Raw genomic sequence first — 20,288 nt, forward strand, 5'->3', positions numbered from 1 at the left:
TTAAAAAAAGAGATATTGCAACTGAAAGAGACAACACCTAAAATGAGAAATACAACAGAAGGGCTTATCAAAATATTTAATAGGGCAGAAGAAATAATGAGTGAATTAGAGGATAAGATAGTCAAAATTACAGGAGACGAAGAACAACAAGAATGGAGGATCAAGAAGGCTGAGCACAATTTAATGGAATAATGGTACAACATCAAGAGACCTAATACATGCATTATGAAAATTCAAGGAGATGAGACAGAGAATATATGAAGAAATAATGACAGAAAATAACTAAGGACATGAATCTACTAATTCAAGATGCTCAAAGAACCCCAAGCAGGACAAACCCACAGAGAACTACACCAAGACATATCATAGTAATGTTCTCAAAAAGTCAAGATAAACAGAGAATCCTGAAAGCAGCAAGAGAGAAGCAAACTGCCACATACAAAAGATCCCCAGTAAGATCGAAGGCCGATTTCTCCTCAGAAACATTGGAGGCCAGAAGGCAATGGAATGAAATATTTAAAGTGCTGAAAGAAAAAAACAAACAAAAAAAACTGTGACTAAGAATACTATACTCAGTGAAACAGTCCTTCAAGACTGAGGGGAAATTAAAACATTCCCAAACAGAAGCTGAGAGAGTTCATATCCATCAGACAAGCCCAACAACAACAACAAAATACTAATGAGAGTTCTGTATATGGAAGGGAAAGATGCTAGAAAGTAATTCAAAAAGAAAGATGTACATAAAAAGAAATATCCATAATAAAGGGAACCGCATGGGTAAGTATAAGAGCTAGTAATAAGGTACTCACGTTTGACAATTTTGTTTTGTCCTTAATAGTTTTTAATAATATATAAAAAGTAATGATAAAATTATGTTGAAGGGCACACAAAATATAAAGACATGGTTAGTGATAACAACACCAAAAGGCAGGGGAAGAGGAGTGGTATAGGAATAGAATTTGTTTCATGTTACTGCTGTTAAGTTGGTACCAACTTACCCTAAAATGTTATAAATACAAGCTGTTGAGTGTAATATTCATGGTAACCATTAAGAAAATACCTAAAAAATATACACATAAGGAAAGAAGGGAACCAAAATGGCTCAAAACAATAAACCAACAAAACACAAAAGCAAAGGCAAGCAGTAGTAAAGAACAAATACAAAGAAGGCTTAAGACACAAAGAATGTCGGGGTGGCAATCTTAGTATCACACAAAGTAGACGTTAAAACAAAATCCGTCAGAAGAGATAAAGGAGAGACAATATATAGTGATAAAAGGGTCAATTAATCTAGAAGATTCAACGATCATAAATATATATGCACCCAACATTGTTGTTATTAGGTGCCATCGAGTTGGTTCTGACTCATAGTGACTCTATGTACGACAGAACAAAACACTGCCCTGTCCTGTGCCATCCTCACAGTCATTGTTATGCTTAAGCCCACTGTTGCAGCCACATTGATGGTCTTCCTCTTTTTTACTGACCTTCTACTTTACCAAGCATGTGATGTCCTTCTCCAGGGTCCCTCCTGATAACATGTCCAAAGTACATAAGACGAAGTCTTGCCATCCTTGCTTCTAAGGAGCCTTCTGGTTGTACTTCTTCCATGACAGATTTTTTTGTTCTCTGGTAGTCTATGGCATATTCAATATTCTTCACCAACACCATAATTCAAAGGCATCAATTCTTCGGTCTTCCTTATTCATTGTTCAGCTTTCCCATCCATGGATATGAGGCGACTGAAAATACCATGGCTTTAGTCAGGCACATCTTGGTCCTCAAAGTCATACCTCTGCTTTTTAACACTTTAAAGAGAGGTTTTGCAGCAGATTTGCCCAATGCAATACGTCATTTGACTTCCTGACTGTAGCTTCCACAGCTGCTGATTGTGAATCCAAATAAAATGAAACCCTTCACAACTTCAACTACTTTCTCCATTTATCATGATGTTGCTTATTGGTCCAGTGGTGAGGATTTTTGTTTTCTTTATGTTGAGGTACAACCCATACTGAAGCCTGTAGTAGTCTTTGATCCTCATCAGTAAGTACTTCAAGTCCTCTTCCCTTTCAGCAAGCAAGGTTTTGTCACCTGCACATTATAGTTGTTAATGACTTTTCCTCCAATCCCGATGGCGAGTTCTTCATATAGCCCAGCTTCTCAGATTATCTGCTCAGCATACAGACTAAAGCACGGTGAAAGGATGTAACGCTGACACATACTGTTCTTGATTTTAAACCATGCAGTATCCCGTTGCTCTGTGTGAATGGCTGCCTCTTCGCCTATGAGCATGGTTAGGTATTCTGCGCAGTGTTATCCATAATTTATTATGATCCACACAGTTGAATGCCTTTGCTCAGTCAATAAAACACAGGGAAACATCTTTCTGGTATTCTCTGCTTTCAGCCAAGATCCATCTGACATCAGCAATGATATCCTTCGCTCCATGTCCTCTTCTGAATCTGGCTTGAATTTCTGGCAGTTTTCCGATGATGTACCCATGCAACCATTTTGAATGATCTTCAGCAAAATATTATTTGTGTGAATCCAACATTACAGCACCTAAATATATAAAGCAAACACTAATAGAATTGAAAGGACAAATAGACAGCACTACAATAATAGCTGAAGACTTCAACACGCCACTTTTTTTTTTTTTAATTTTTATTGTGCTTTAAGTGAAAGTTCACAAATCAAGTTGGACTCATACCAAAATTTATAAACACTTTGCTATATCAACACACCACTTTTAATACTGGACAGAACATCTAGAAAGTAGATCAACAGGGAAACAAAGGACCTGAATAACACTATAAACCAAATAGACTTAACAGACTTATCTAGAACACTCCACTCAACAACAGCACAATAAATGGTCTACTCCAGTGCATACGGATCATTCTCCACGAGAGATCACAAATTAGGTCACAAAGTGAGTCCTGATAAACTTAAAAAGGTTGAAATCATACAAAGTATTTTCTCTGACCACAATGGAGTGAAGCTAGAAATCAGTAACAGAAAAAAAACAAAAACAAAAAACCAACAAAAACCCTTGGAAAATACAGACATATGGAAATTAAACAAACCCCCCAAAAAACCAAACCCATTGCCATCAAGTTGATTCTGACTCATAGCGACTCCATAGGACAGAGTACAACTGCCCCGTAGGGTTTCCAAGGAATGGCTGGTAGATTCCAATAGCCAACCATTTGGTTAACAACAAAGCTCTTACCCACTGTGCCACCAGGGCTCTGAAATTAAACAACACACTATTAAACTACCAATGGGTGAAGGAAGAAATCACAAATTTCCTAGAGTCAAATGAAAATGAAAGCACAACATACCAAAATTTATGGGATACTCCAAGGGCAACTTTAGGCAGTAAGTGCCTACGTGAGAAATGGAGAAAGATCTCAAATCACCAGCCTAACTAGACAACTCCAGGAATGAGAAAGAAAACAGTAAACTAAGCCTAAACCTACCAGAAGAAAAGAAATAACAAGATCAGAACATAAACGAATAAAATTGCAGACAGAAAAACAAGAGAGAAAATCAATAAAACCAGAAGTTGGTTCTTTGAGACGATCAATAAAAGTTACAAACCTCTATCTAGACTGACAAAGAAAAAAAGAAAAGATGCAAAAAACCCAAATAATAAATCAAAAAGGTGACATTACAGCTGAACCAATAGAAATAAAAAGAATTATGATAGAATATTATGAAAAACTGTATGGCTACTAACTGGATAACCTAGATGAAATGGACAAATTCTACCCAAACTGATCCTGGAGGAAATAGAAAGTTTCAACAGACTTATAACAAGTGAAGAAATTGAATCAGTGATGAAAAACCTTTTGACAACAACAAAAAAAGTCCTGGACCAGACGGCTTCACTGGAGAATTCTAAAAAACATTTAGAGAAGAACTGACACCAATTCTGTCTAAACTCTTCCAAAAGATAGGGAAGGAAGGACTACTTCCTAATTTATTCTATGACGCAAACATAATCCTGATACCAAAACCAGACAAAGACACAACAAAAAAACTACATGTCAATATTTCTTACGAATATAGGTGCAAAAACCCTCAACAAAACACTAGCAAACAGAATCCAACAACATATTAAAAGAGTCATAAACCACAACCAAGTGGGATGGGATAGTTCAACATAAGAAAATGAATCAATGCAATACATCACATCGGTAGAACAAAGGAAAAGAAACATATGGTCATCTCTTTGGATGTAGAACAAACATCCGATAAAATCCAACACCTTTTTTCATGAAAACCCTAAAAAGATTGGAACAGAAGGGAAACTCTTCACTATGATTCAGGGCATATATGAAAAGCCAAGAGCCAACATTATATTTAACGGAGAAAGACTGAGAGCTTATCCCTTGAAATCGGGAACGAGACAAGGTGCCCGCTCTCACCACTTCTATCCAATATTGTATTAGAAGTCTTAGCCAGAGCAAAAAGAAAAAAAAGTATCCGGATTGGAAAAGAATTAAAATCATTTCTATGCACCGATGACATAATCCTAAGCAAACCAAACCAAAGTCATTGCTGTTGCGTCAATTCCAACTGATAGTGACCCTGAAGCAATATGCAGAAAATTCCAATGAGTCTGCAAGAAAACTTCTAGAGGAATTTAGCAAAGTTGCAGTGTACAAGGTCAACAAACAAAAATCAGTTAGGTTTCTACACACCAGCATGAAAAATCTGAAAGGGAAATTAGACAAACAGTTCCATTTATGACAGTATCTAAGAGAATAAAATACCCAGGAATAAATTTAACCAAGGATGTGATGGACTCATACAATGAAAATCAAAAAACACAGCTGAAAGAGATTAAAGAAGACATAAATAAATGGAAAGACGTTCCATGTTCACGGATTGGAAAACTTAATATTGTTAAGATGTCAGTACTACCCAAAGCAATCTACAGATTCAACATGATCTCAATCAAAATTTCAACATCCTTCTTTACCAAAATGAAAAAGCCAAACCTCAACTTTATAAAGAATGGCAAGAGGCCCTGAATAGCTAAAGCGATTTGAAAGAGAATAAGGCAGGACTCACACTTCCTGATTTTAAAACATACTATACTGCTACAGTAATTAAAGCAGACTGGTACCAGTACTGGTATAACAACAGACACATAGACAAATGGAATAGAATTGAGAATGCAGAAATAAACCCACACATTTTTCGTCAACTAATTTTTGACAAGGGTGCTAAGTCCATTTGATGGAGAAAAGAGTGTCTTCAATAAATTGTGTTAAGAAAGTTGTATCTCCACAAACAGAAAAGGGAAACAGGATCCATGCCTCACACCGTACACAAAAACAAATTAAAGAACAGATTGAAGATCTAAACATGCAAAATAAAATCATAAAGTTCTTAGAAGAAATTGCAGGGGAATGTTCCCTGGCCTCGCTATGACAATGGATTATCTAATATAATAATAAAAAAAAAGCACAAACAACTAAAGGCAAAATAAATGGGATGTCATAAAAATTAAAAACTTTTGAGCATCAGAAGACTTCACCAAAAAAGTGAAAAGACAAGCTACTAACTGGGAGAATATCTTCGGAAACCATATAGCCAACAAGAATCTAATAACAAAAACATGCACAACTTTGGCAACTTAATAATGAAAAGACATAAAATAGGCAAAGGACTTGAATAGACATTCCACCAAAGAGGACAATCAAATGGCCACCAAATACATGAAGAGATGCTTAGCGTCATTAGCCATCAGGGAGATGCAAATCAAAACCATTACACTTCCACCAGGATGGCTACGATAAAATACCAACAGAAAATAACAAAGGTTGGCGAGAATGTTGGGAAATTGGAACGCTTATCCATTGCTGGTGGGATTGCAAAACGGTACAGCCAGCTGCTGTGGAAGACAGTGTGGCAGTTCTCAAAAGCAATAAAAACAGAACTATCATATGACCCAGCACTTCCACTCCTGGCAGAGACTCAAACAGAGACTTGTACACCAATGTTCACTGCGGGACTGCTCACATTAGCCAAAAGGTGGAAACCACCTGAATTCCCCCCAGCAGAGGAATGCATAGACAAAATGTGGTGCACACATACAGTGGGATACTACTAAGCCAGCACGAAAAATGAAGTCTTGATACAGGCTACAACATGGACGGAGCTTGAAGACATTATGCTGAATGTAATAAATCGATCACAAAAGGACAAAAATTATATGACCTCACTTATATAAAAAGATAAACAAAAAGGCAAATGTATAGAGATCAAAGTTCATTAGTGGTTCCCAGGGGCAGGAAGGAGGGGGGAAGGAGCGTTATCGCTTGAGGAGTGCTGAGTTTTGGTTTACAGTGATGGAAAAATTACACCGATGAAGGGTAGAGTTGCACAGCCAATTATTGTAGTGCTGTCAATCAGTTGTGCACCTGTAAAGAGCTGGATAGGCAAAAGTTGTGTGACAGACATATTTACCACAATGACAAAAAAAGGGCAGCTGCTGAGGCTGCGTATGTACAGTCAGACACCTCACGAGATTTGGCTCCTTGGTTTAGGGTCATAGTTTCACGGGGCATGAAATAATGTGTTCAGTGCTTCTGTTCTACATCCTAGATTGCTGTGTAGTGCCTGAGGTTTTAAAAGTTTGCAAGTGGCCATCCAAGGCACAACAAATGGTCTCTATTCTCCTGGAGCAACAGAGGAAGGAGAGTCAGGAGGAATAGGAGGAGGACATGGAATGTTTGGCTAATCACCTCCATGAACAACTGCCTCTCTTGCCGTGAGAACAGAATAACTGGATGGTGCCGGGTTACCACTACTGAACATTTTGATCAAAGATTCTGTGGCAGAATCCTGATAAAAAGGGGTAAAATGCAGAACAGAAATTCAAATTTTCATGGACTCCACAGACTTTTGGAGCCATAGAGACTGGATAAACCCCCGAAACTACTGCCCTGAAATAATTTTTAATAAGCCAAAAATATCCCTTGGAGTCTTCTTAAAACAATAGTTTAGATAAACTAGTAAAAAAAGTCTCCTTTGGGCATTATGGTCTTGTAAGAACTATGCCTATGGGATCAAACTGACAACAGCAACTCGAAAGATTACACAGGAGCCTTAGAGGCAGTGAGTTCGTTACTGGTGGAGAAACAACTCAGGACAGGATGATGAGAACGGTCGCAAAACTTGAAGGATGTAATCAATGTCACTGAATTGTAGCTACAGAAACTGTTGAATTTGTATATGTTTTGTTGTATATATTCTCAACAACAAAAATAAAATAGAAAAAGCGACTGCAGAGACATTCAGGTCGACTGTGTTATACCTGCCATTTCCCGTCGTCTTTTGCCATGTGACCCTGACAGCTGCCCATGAGGAGAGGGAGAGTAACGGCTCCGTGAACTGGAGGGTCTGAGTGAGCACAGGTACCCAACAGAAGGCAGTGGTAGTGAAGCAGGACACGTCCGAGGCCTGCTCGGAAGAAGGCGTGGCTGCCCTCTTAGGACACCTGCTCTTCAGTGCTCCCTCTCTGGTCACCTCCTCTAGGAGCCTGGCCCCCACACCGCCTGGAGAGCCCCATGTCCACAGATGTGTGACTGAGGGGCCTCTGGACAGTGCCAGCTCCAGCCATCACGGGGTAGAGACAGGCTATCCAGCTGTGCCCTGCTTGAATCCCTGAGCCCAGTAAAGTGGTCATTTTACGCCACCAAAAAAGGGAAGAGAATTAACAGCTGACACATAAAAGGGTAACCACGAGTAGATACCAGTTCAAAAACCCACAGAAGTATGACTATGGTATGAATAGGAGATTAAAAAAAAAAAATGAATGGGAGATTATATCAGGTAATTACTGTTAATTTTCTTAGGTGTGATAGTGGTGCTGCGGTTAGGTAGAAGGAAGCAGTCATTTTTAGGAGGTGTCTGCTGAAATATTTAGGAGTGGACTGTCATTATATCTAACTTTCAAATGGTTCAGGAAACACCTACACGTACACACATACACACAGATACAAAGGAGTAAAGCACATATGGCCATATTAACAACTGCTGCATTAAGATGCTGGCATGTAGGTGATCACCGTACATTCTTACAATTTTTCTGTGTATGTAAAGTTTTCATAAAGAAAAGGTGGGGGTATGAAATAAATGGATGTCTATAGCCCCTTAACAAATGTGTCACAGGGAAAAGCCAGAAGGGGGAGAGGCAGGACCACGGGGACACTGACTCTGGGCCCTTGAAAGCCCAAAAGAGGTCATTTCCACAGGAAGCTGGAGTCTTCCATTTTCAGGCAAATCCAGAATCTTCAGTTTTCATCTTACATTAATCCATGAATTACCCTTCTGATGGAGAAGGCTCCTGCAATCCTGGAAACAAACACCCTAAGCTGGGAGCCCTCAGCTCAGCGGTCTGAGCGAGTTTCCATGGCAGAAACCTCTCTTGTCTGCCATGTGTGGAAAGAGGTAGTGGGGCGGAGGAGGCACAAAGAAAGAAGAACTGTAGGGACTTATCTTGGGACAGAGCGGGCGTTTACGAAACAGAAGGGGTGACACCATGACGTGACAGGAAGCACAGCTGCATGGTTCTATAACTCTTCTTCCTATCAAAATCTCAGCAAGCTTTCTGGTAATTTAGACAAGATTATTCTAAAATTTATAAGACACAGATTCTAGAAGAGCTAAAACAATCTTGACAAAGTGGGAGGAATCACTCTATTTACTATTAAGGCCTACTACATAGCTACCCACCATGCGTCTGTCGGTTTGTCGTACTGTGGTGGCTTGAGTGTTGCTGTGATACTGGAAACTTTGCCACTGGCATTTCAATTACAAGCAGGGTCACCCTTGGTGGACAGGTTTTAGTGGAGCTTCCAGACTAAGACTGGGAAGAAGGACCTGGCAGTCTACTTCTGAAAAAACTGGCTACTGAACACTTTGTGAAAAGCAGCGGAACACTGTCTGAAATAGTTCTGGAAGATGAGCGCCTCAGGTTGGAAGGCTCTCAAAATATGACTGGGGAAGAGCTGCCTCCTCAAAGTAGAGTCGACCTTGATGTGGATGGAGTCAAGCCTTCACGACCTTCATTTGCTGATGTGGCACAACTCAAAATGAGAAGAAAGAGCTGCAAACACCCATTAATAATTGGAACATGGAATGTACGAAGTATGAATCTAGGAAAATTTGAAGTTGTCAAAAGTGAAATGGAACGCATAAACATCAATATCCTAGGCATTAGTGAGCTGATATGTGCTGGCAGTGGCCACTTTGAATCAGACAATCCTATGATGTACTATGTCAGGAATGACAAACTGAAGAGGAATGGCATCATGTCCACTGTCAGAAAGAACATCTCAAGACCTATCTTGAAGCACAACACTGTCAGTGATAGGATAGTATCCATATACCTACAAGGAAGCCCAGTTAATATGACTATTATTCATATTTACGCACCAACCACTAAAGCCAAAGATGAAGAAACTGAAGATTTTTACCAACTTCTGCAATCTGAAATTGATCAAACATGCAATCAAGACGCATTGACAATTACTGGTGATTGGAATGTGAAAGCTGGAAACAAAGGAGAAGGATCAGTAGTTGGAAAATAGGGCCTTCGTGATAGAAATGATGCCAGAGGTCACATGATAGAATTTTGCAAGACCAATGACTTCTTCACTGCAAATACTTTCTTTCAACAACATAAACGGCAACTACACACGCGGACCTCGCTGGATGGAATACACAGGAATCAAACTGTCTGCATTTCTGGAGGCAATGGAAAAGCTCAATACCATCAGTCAGAACAGGGCCAGGGGCTGACTGTGGAACAGGCTATCAATTGCTCATTTGCAAGTTCAATTTGAAGTTGAAGAAAATTAAAAGAAGTCCATGAGACCAATAATATGACCTTTATTATTTCCCACCTGATTTTGGGGACCATCTCACACACTGAACACTAATGACTAAAGACCAGATGAGTTGTGGGGAGACATCAAGGACATCATATATGCAGAAAGCAAGAGGTCATTAAAAAGAGAGAAAAGAAAGAAAAGACCAAAATGGACGTCAGAAGATGCTCTGAAATTTGCTCTTGAATGCAGGGTAGCTATAGCGAATGGAAGAAATGAAGCCAAAGAGCAGACAAGAAGATTTCAAAGGGCAGCTCGAGAAGACAAATTAAAATATTATAATGACATGTACAAAGACCTGGAGTTAGAAAACCAAAAGGGAAGAACATGTTCTTTATTTCTCAAGATGAAAGAACTGAAAAAAAAAATTCAAGCCTTGACTTGCAATTTTGAAGGATTCTATGGGCAAAATACTGAATGACACAGGAAGCATCAAAAGAAGATAGAGGGAATACAGAGTCAGTGTACCAGAAAGAACTGGTTGATGATGTCCAACCATTTCAGGAGGTAGCATATGATCAAGAATTGACGGTACTGAAGGAAGAAGTCCAAACTGCACTGAAGGCACTGGCAAAAAACAAGGCTCCAGGAACTCATGGAATACCATCAGCTGAGATGCTTCGACAACGGATACAGTGCTAGAGGTGCTCACTTGTCTATGCCAAAAAGTTTGGAAGACAGTTACCTGGCCAACTGACTGGAAGAGATCCATATTTGTACTCATTCCAAAGAAAGATGACCCAACGGAATGCAGAAATTTTCCAACAATATTATTAACACCACACCCAAGTAAAATTGTACTGAGAATCATTCAAAAGTGGTTGCAGCAGTACTTCAACAGGAATTGGCAGAAATTCAAGCCAGATTCAGAAGAGGACATGGAACAAGGGATGTCATTGCTGATGTCAGATGGATTTTGGCTGAAAGCAGAAAGATGTTTACTTGTGTTTTACTGACTATGCAAAGGCACTTGACTGTATGGATCATAATGAATTATGGATAACACTGTGAAGAGTGGGAATTCCAGAACACTTAATTGTGCTAATGTGGAACTTGTACATAAACGAAGAAGGAGTCATTCAACCAGAGTAAGGGGATACTGCATGATTTAAAATCAAGAAAGATGTGCATCAGGGTTGCATCTTTTCACTAATTCAATCTGCATGCTGAGCAGAGAATCCAAGAAGTTGGACTCCATGAAGAAGAATGTGGCATCAGGATTGGTGGAAAACTCTTCAATAATTTGCGATATGCAGGTGATGCAACTTTGGTTGCTGAAAGCGAAGAGGACTTGAAGCATGTACTGATGAAGATCAACGATTACAGCCTTCAGTATGGATTACACTTTGACATAAAGAAAATGAAAATCCTCGTAACTGGACCAATAAGTGGCATTATGATAAACGGAGAAGGGGTTGATGTCAAGGATTTCATTTTACTTGGATCCACAATCAACACCCATGAAAGCAGCAGTCAGGAAATCAAATGATGTATTGCATTGGGCAAATCTGCTGCAAAAGACCTCTTTAAAGTGTTAAAAAGCAAAGATATTGCTTTAAGAACTAAGGTGCGCCTGACCCAAGCCATGATATTTTCAATCACCTCACACGCATGCGAAAGCTGGATAATGAATAAAGAAGATTGAAGAATTGTTGCCTTTGAATTATGGTGTTGGCAAAGAACAATGAATATACCATGGAATGCCAGGAGAGTGAACAAGTCTGTCTTGGAAGAAATACAGCCAGAATGCTCTTTGGAAGCAAGATGGTGTACATGAGATGTCATGGACTTTGGACACATTATCAGCATGGTCCAGTCCCTGGAGAAGGACATCATGCTTGGTAAAGCAGAGGGTCAGCGAAAAGGGGGAAGACCGTCAAGGAGATAGATTGACATAGTGCCTGCTACAACCGGCTCAAACGTAACAGTGATTGTGAGGATGGCTCAGGACTGGGCAGTATTTCATTCGGTTGTATACAGGATTTTTATGAATCGGAACAGACTCAATGGTACCCAACAATGACTATACAGCTACAGTAGTCAAGACACTATGGTAATGGTGAAGCGACAGGCATACAGACCAATACAAAAGTACAGAAATAGACCCACACAAATATGCTCAACTGATTTGTAATAAAGGTGTAAAAGCAATTCAATGGAGGAAACATAGCTTTTTCAAGAAATGGTGCTGGGGTAACGACATCCGTAGACAAGAAAAATGAACCTCAACCTAAACCTGACACCTAACTCAAAATGGATCATGGACTTAAATGAAAAGTGCAAAACTATAAAACTTTTAGGAAAGAACCCTGCCATACAGATGGCAAATAAGTCTATGAAAAGAATGTTCACATCATTAGCCACTAGGGCAATGCAAATTAAAACAACAATGAAATATCACCACACTCCTATTGGAATGGCTAAAATAAAAATTGGTGACAATGCCAAATGCTGGCAACGATGTAGACAAACTCGATCACTCATACCCTGCTGTTGGGAATGTGAAACGGTACGGCCACTCTAGAACACAGCTTGGCTGTTTCTTGTAAAATTGAACATGTAACTACCATACAACTCAGCAATTATACCCCTGGACATTTATCTCAGAGAAATTAAAACTTATGTTCACACGAAAACCTGTACATGAATGCCCATGGCAGCTTTATCTGTAACAGCACAAAACTGGAATCAGCCCAGATGTCCTTCAGGAGGCGAATGGTTAAAGAAACCATTCTATACCACGGAATATGATTCTGCAATAAAAGGAAACTATTGATAGACACAACACTTGGATGAATCTTATCTTCAAGGAATTATGCTTAGTGAAAAATAGTCAATCTCAAAAGTTAGATGTTGTATAGTCTCATTTAGGTAACATTTTTGAAATGACAAAACTTCAGAAATGGAGGACAGGTTAGTGGTTGCCAGTGGTTAAGGATGGGATGGAGGTGGGTGTGGTAATAAAACGGCAACACAAGGGATCCTTGTGGTATTGAAACTTGACTGTAGTAGTGGATACAGGTGATAAAACTGTGCAGAACCAAATACACACACACACACACAAGTACAAGTAAAACTGAGGAAGTCTGCGTAAGATCCATGGATTGCATCAATGTCAATACCCTTGTTGTGATATTATACTATAGTTTCACTAAATGTTACCATGGGATAAACTGCATAAAGTATCTCTCTGTATTATTTCGTATGACTGCATGTAAGTCTATAATTAGCTCAGTAAAAATTTCAGTTCAAAAACAGAATAATAAAAACACAGGATGACACATCCTACCTTGTGTGCTTACTCCTTAATAACTCAGTCCAAAGTCATGAAGTGGGACTGAGCAATGAAAGCATCTGTGCGGGAGGGCAGTGCGGCAGTGCAGCCGTGGGGGCATCGGTGCCCACAGAAACAGTGAGAAGGGTGTTTCTGTGTACGTGGCAAGGGGGACTCAGCAAGTAACAAGGAAGCACACTGAGGGTGACAGACGCCAGGCTTCTCGCTGTTCCAGGAATTACAAACATGGAAAGGAGAGAACTAGAGTATTCCTGTCTGTTGGGTAGGAACTGCAGGTATGGGTCTAAATTAATGGTTTTCACTATAGGTGGCGAGATCCAGGGGCTCCTTAGAGTAACGGCTTGTTGCAGGGCCTGAGGCAGGGAAAGTATTAGGTGAGCCTGAACATCTTCTAGTCCCAGAAAGTAAGGGAGCACTCCGAGAATATGCAGAAGCCAGGGCTCCCACTGGCCAAATCCAAGCCCATTTGAGCATCAAAATCATAATGGTAACATGTAACAATACCTCACTGAATACAACAAGAGTTCATGATAGAAATAAAATGACACAAACAAATGAATCAATAAATGGGGAGAAGGGAATGCTCTTCCTTATAGTAGAATGACAAGTGATAAATGTAAAAGAAATGGTGGCATTAGGCAGCTACTATTTGGCCACCATCACAGTAATAACTGATTCAGTCAAGAAACAAAACGATCTAAGATAGGGGATGAGAGTTTGGTGAGAAATGGGATATTTACATGGTCGCAAAGTATCTCCCAACAAAATGCTGTGGAGAAGCCTAGCCAACACTGCCTTTACCAGGCAACTTATTCCTAAATCACTCAGAACAGGACACATGACCGTGCCCCTGACAGGACTGTACTCCTGACAAACACGCCTCATCTGAATCTAATCATGAGGGAATATCAGACAAACCCAAACTGAGACTTCCTACAAAATAACTGCCTACAATTTTCTAAAGTGTCAAGGTTCCCAAGATCAAGAATAGACTGAAAGAAGGATGCTAAAAAGACACAACATACGTGCCACACACGATTCTGAGCATCATTGGGATGGTGGCAACACCAGAATGGTGTCCAGCGGCTGATGGCACTAACGGGTCCACATTAATTCCCTGCTTTGAGGCGGGAGGTAGTCGATGGGGAGCAATGCATCCGAAATTTTTCAGAAAAAGTCCCTACTTCCTTTCTGTATGTGTTAAATTATTCTAAAATAATGAAAAAAAAAAAAAAAGGGTAGCATTAGCTTCATGCCAGGTGGCAATACTGGACCTGTTTGTTCAGTGTTTCCATTTCAAAGCAGGCCTGGTCTTTGTCCTTCTTTAAAACCTCGATTTCCTTCCTGTTGGAGAAGCAAAATTAATAGTATCACTACCAAGAAAAGAGTTTCCTTCTCCTGGCCACACCTCGCTGTGACATCAATGGCTTGGATCCGTACCGCGGGCAGGCCCCTCCCGGTGCTCTGGCATTCTATGGCTCTGCTCTACCCCCTCTACACTGCTGCTATGACTGATGACGGTGATGATGGTACAGTCCTGACCCAAGTCCCTGGAACCAGAGGAAGTTAGGTGAGGTGTGTCAGAGTTTTAGAGAGGTCAGACGTTACCAGTATCGTACAAAAAGAACATTCTCCTTGACATTACTCAATCAGACAAATTAGTGTTTCTTTAGCAAAGTCAACGGTCACACCCAGCGACACAGACCCAAACCACCTCACACCCACTGAGGTCTGTTGGGAAAGAACATGGTTTCCAGATGGAAAACCTCTTGGATTTCGGAAGTCCTGCAATAACAGGAATCACCTCTGGATCGCTGACTCTGCATTTTATCCTCTCACCGTCACGGCTGTTCTATCAACTCAGCACCATGCTCTCAGCATTTCAGAGCTGAGCTCATCCTGAATTTCATATTTGGAAAAAAGAAAAAAAGGCCAAATTGTCCTTGGATGTGGCTACAGTAGTGAAAGTGAAACTCATTGACAGGGTGTTCCCGCCCCCACCCTTGCTCCAGCCTCCGTGCTCTAGAGCTCTGCCCTCCCCCCAGTCACTAAAATCAATATACAGTGATGAACCTTGGAGAGAAGTCCAGCTGAAACCATTGTTAGAACATGAACAAACACACTCTACTTGCCTAGGAGGGCCCAGGAGTTCCATTTGACCCTATAACCTGTCATGGCATGGTCAGAGGGCAACAAGGCTCACCCACTTGTGGTTTTCCGGAAGGTGGGGTTACTTGTGAACACTCCCCACTTCCTATATGAATACCTTCTACACTGATTCTACTCAGAGGTAACCGGGCCACAGGCTTGAAGGCTGGGGAGCACTGAGACAGGCCCTTACCTCTGTGCATCATTTGTCCTTTCTGCAGCTCCAAGTTCTTGCTGAATTCTTTCCAGCTCGTCTGCCAACAAAGCGTTTTGTTCAGAAAGCCTCTGTAACTCAATTCTGCAAGCAAATGTGAAAGAGAAGGCAGGCTGGGCACTCCAGGAGTTGGCTGCAATATGCGATCCGTCTGCTACCGGTCCCTGCACTTGGAAGTGATGGCGATACTGCAGTTGACATTTCCCCTCCCTCAGGATGGCACCGGGCACACTTTTCCTTTTTCTCCATCCAGGATTAACACATCTGGTTTGCATCTCCCCAGGGCAAGCACCTTGGTTACATTTACTTTGTGTTTACAGTTGACCTGTTTCTATATCCTTTAACCTCTCACTGCAATGTGTGTGTGCCTGTGGTTGATATCAATGCAAAGCGCTGGGCGTGAGGCCTCGCTTCATTCCAAAGGATATTCCGTTAGTGGACTCCAGCGTCGAGCTGAGAAACACGAGGGATCAGAGGCCAAAACATATGGACATATTTTCCTCTTTATGAGAGTTCTACCCTCCTATACTCCAAGGGCAGCACTAGAAGAAAAAACTTAGGAAGACACCCACAGCAATTATGGACAGAGACCTGATGCAAGGTGAATCCCTCACGAGGGAAAAGCAGGTACGGTCAGCTGCTACATGAACCAAGTCTGCCTGGAGCCACATTCGCTTCCTGACAAACAGCATTTAGAGAACCTTTGCAGACGCAGCACCATCGATTTATGACAGATGAGGATTTTACCAACAAAGGTCCCTGAGGAGGCAGCTTAAAACCCATACTTACTGCCCTTAATACACGTTGATCTAGCTGATACTTAGTTCCCCAAATAGGTCTCTATCTGGCATTCCATTAGCTTCCAGTCTTTCTAATCTAAAAGTACTCAAGATGCGCCACAGTCCTGTTCTTACTTTGTGTATTATGTTTATAGTATCGAGCATAAGTACTCCTTCATCTGACTTTATTTTATCTCATGAGGAGCTAAGGAGAAAAAAAAAGAAATATAAGTCATGGGAATTTTAAAAGCATCAAAGGGTTTCAAGCAGGGTTGTGAAACGAATGAAATCTTCATTTTGAAACTATTGCTCTGGCTCTAGTATGGAAAACAAACTGATTCAAGGGGTGTCTGTGTGTGTGTGTGTGTGTGTGCTGTGGGGCAGGGTTGTACTTCCAGCTGCCTGGAGCCCAGATATGCTGAATGTTGCCCACTCACACCCACCAAATCATCAGAGACTGTGTGGAGCCAACTACGCACTGTGGGATTGTCCTCACAGAAGGTAATGGAAACCTCCGGGGCAACCAAATGAAGTGAACGGAAGTGAAACAAAAGCTATGAGCATTAAGCAACACAAAGACAGGGTTACCCTGAGGCCTGCCATCAGCAGGATGAAGAACCTGCGCTGCTGACTTCAGCATTAGGCCAATGGCTTGGAAGAAAGTTAAAGTGGTCCCAGATTCGTCGCCTCTACCTCTCTGCAAAGGCAATACCAATCCTTTATAGAGAAAAACATCCCCTACTAAAGCTCCCTGGACTCCCAGTGATTAACATCAAGCAAACCACAGCTCCAATCAAATATCATCAAAACATACACACAGAGGAGGTGGGGCCAAGATGGCAGAGTAGTCAGACGCTTCCTGTGGTCCCTGTTACAGCAAAAGACCCGAAAAAACAAGTGAATTGATTATATTTGACAATCTAGGAGCTCTGCACATCAAAGGCAAATTTGAAGAATCAGACTGAGCGGCAGTGGGGAGGAGGAGATGGTTCAGAGGCAGCGAGGAGTTCCCAGACTTGACCTGGCTAGTGCTGGCAAGCTGCAGGTTGACCAGCTGGCGTGCATGGTGAGGCAAACAGTGGTGCTCGGGATGTGTTTTTCACATTGGGAGAGATCGAATGGCAGAGAGTCTACTCAAGCCTCCAAAACCAGTGAAAAGCAATGCTCGGTTGGCAAGAGGTAGGTACATGCGTCTAACCTGTCATGTGGATCAAAAAACACCCCTTTGGGAAAAACCTCTCTCCCATTTACCTGCCCCCTCTCTGCCCTGCAAAGGGTCCCGGGCTGGCTTCAGAGATTGCCGCATCCCCTGGGCCGGAAGTAGTACCCGTCACGAGCCCTGGGCCATTCTCCTGGTCTTGGAAAAGGAACAAATGAACAAAGAGGGGAAAATAATCTGCCAGCTCCCCTAAGCCGGGAACTCAGGGCAGGCACAGCTCCTTTGCCTAGGCACGGGAATAAGGGACAGGGGTTCCATGGACTTTGAATGCCTTTCACCCCTCCATAGACCTGTGTGGGCCCATTTCAACAGCACAGGCCCTCATCAGCACAGTACAACAGGGTATAAACCTGAAGTCTAAACTCAAATGCATCAGCTATATGGTACAGTGGCAGGTTCATGACATTTGACACCACTCTGCCTATTAACAGGGTCCTCACCTTCCCATACCAGGGGCCTGAGGACTGGTAGTTCCATCTACACCACCTAGCCACTCACGACAGGCGTTCATGAATAAGCAGTGCCTCCCAGTCCTTATAGACAACAGCACTGGGAGCCCATAGCATGACTCCAAAACGCGCCCACCTATGCCCTCTAGGGAACAGGGACACACTTTTCTCACAGACACGCAGGGGTGGTTGTCAGCTCCCTGCCTTGCTCAGCGCGTGACTTCCTACTACAGCCAGATACCTGTACCTACACCGATCACCCCTGCTAGCCTAGGACTGTAGGTGAGAGCCTGTACCACACACTTGGTGACTGAATATCTGAACGCCTGAGCTGAATCCATACAAGAAAATTAAATGGACTCCTGCACTCATATACTCAGTAACAGCCCTAACCAGCTGGTGACAGGATGTTAGAGCTTCAAAGGTGCCAATAATCAAACTAGCTCACTCGAGCAGCCTATTTGGGGGTATCAAAACAAAATATGAAGCCAGGACACAGTAGGCAAAAAATAAATAAATAAATATAATAACTTACTGATGGCTCAGAGACAACAGTCAATACCAAATCACATAAAGAGGCAGACCATGATGGCTTCAGCAAGCTCCCAAAACAAAGACTCAAGAAATCTTCCTGAGGAAGAGAACTCCCTGGAATACAAAAGATTAATATACAAAACTCTTCAAGAGATCAGGCAAAACACAGAACAAACCAAGAAGCCCTGACAGGGAACACAACAGAGAGTCCCTGATGGGGCAGGAGAAAAGCGGGGTACAGAACTCAAATTCTAGTAAAGATCAGATTTAATTGACTGAGACTGGAAAGACCCCAGAAGACATGGCCCCAGGGATCTCTGTTAGCCCAAAACTAACACCATTCCCGAAGCCAGCTCTTCAGACAAAGATTAGACTGGGCTATAACATAGAAAATGATACTTGTGAAGAGTGTGCTTCTTAGCTCAAGTAGATACATGAGACTAAATGGGCAGCTCCTGTCTGGAGGTGAGATGAGAAGGCAAAAAGGGCCAGGAGCTGGTTGAATGGACGCGGAAAATCTGGGGTAGAAATGAGGATTGTACTGTCACATTATTGGGAAAGCCAACTAGGCTCATATAACAATGTGTGTATAAATTTTTTATGAGAAACTAACTTCAACTGTAAAGGCTAACTTAAAGCACAATAACAACAACAACAAAAAAACCCAAAAAACAAAAATCAGAAACACATCACCCATGGGAGTCAAGGGAAACAAAAAACAGAATTAGACCATCTAGGAACCCTGCCCCCACGGGTCTGTCAGTTTGTTGTACTGTGGGGGCTTGTGTGTTGCTGTGATGCTGGAAGCTATGCCACCAGTATTCAGATACCAGCAAGGTCACCCATGGAGGACAGGTTTTAGCTGAGCTTCCAGACTAAGACAGACTAGGAAGAAGGACCAGGCAGTCTACTTCTGAAAAGCATTAGCCAGTGAAAATCTTACGAATAGCAGCGGAACATTGTCTGATACAGTGCTGGAAGATGACCCCCCCCCGCCAGGTTGGAAGGCACTCAAAAGATGACTGGGGAAGAGCTGCCTCCTCAAAGTAGAGTTGACCTTAACGACGTGGATGGAGTTCAGCTTTCAGGACCTTCATTTGTTGATGCGGCATGACTCAAAATGAGAAAAAACAGCTGCAAACATCCATTAATAATCAGAACCTGGAATGTACCAAGTATGAATCTAGGAAAATTGGAAATCGTCTAAAATGAAATGGAATGCATAAACATTGATATCTTAGGCATTAGTGAGCTGAAATGGACTAGTATTGGCCATTTTGAACCAGACAATCATATAGTCTACTATGCCAGGAATGACAACTTGAAGAGGAATGGTGTTGCCTTCATTACCAAAAAGAACATTTCAAGATCTATCCTGAAGTACAACGCTGTCAGTGATAGAATAATATCCAAATACCTACAAGGAAGACCAGTTAATACGACTATTATTTAAATTTACATACCAACCACTATGGCGAAAGATGAAGAAACTCAACATTTTTATCAGCTTCTGCAGTCTGAATTTGATCGAACATGCAATCAGGTTGCATTGGTAATTACTGGTGATTGGAATGGAAAAGTTGGAGAGGAGGAGGAGGATCGGTAGTCAGAAAATATGGCCTTGGTGATAGAAAAGATGCCAGAGAGTGTATGATAAAATTTTGCAAGACCAACAACTTCTTCATTGCAAATACCCTTTTTCATCAACATAAATGGCGACTATACACGTGAACCTCGCC

The 20,288-nt window shown here is 41.6% G+C and overlaps 1 protein-coding gene across 5 annotated transcripts in view; it reads right to left on the reverse strand.

Annotated features, from left to right (window-relative positions):
- Positions 1–20,288, reverse strand: part of NINL (ninein like) — a 238,932-nt gene that overhangs the window by 15,086 nt on the left and 203,558 nt on the right. For 3 of the 5 annotated variants that reach the window (XM_049869354.1, XM_049869353.1, XM_049869352.1), the window contains 2 exons: positions 15,548–15,652; positions 14,481–14,550 (listed from right to left, as the gene is read on the reverse strand). In XM_049869354.1, the coding sequence (XP_049725311.1) occupies positions 14,481–14,550; positions 15,548–15,652 (175 nt within the window). Of the gene's footprint in view, positions 1–14,480; positions 14,551–15,547; positions 15,653–15,842; positions 17,705–20,288 lie in introns of those variants that run through there. The other 2 variants (XM_049869356.1, XM_049869355.1) reach the window with 2 other exon arrangements.

This window comes from Elephas maximus, chromosome 25 (assembly GCF_024166365.1).
Source record: "Elephas maximus indicus isolate mEleMax1 chromosome 25, mEleMax1 primary haplotype, whole genome shotgun sequence".
NCBI classification, from domain to species: domain Eukaryota; kingdom Metazoa; phylum Chordata; class Mammalia; order Proboscidea; family Elephantidae; genus Elephas; species Elephas maximus.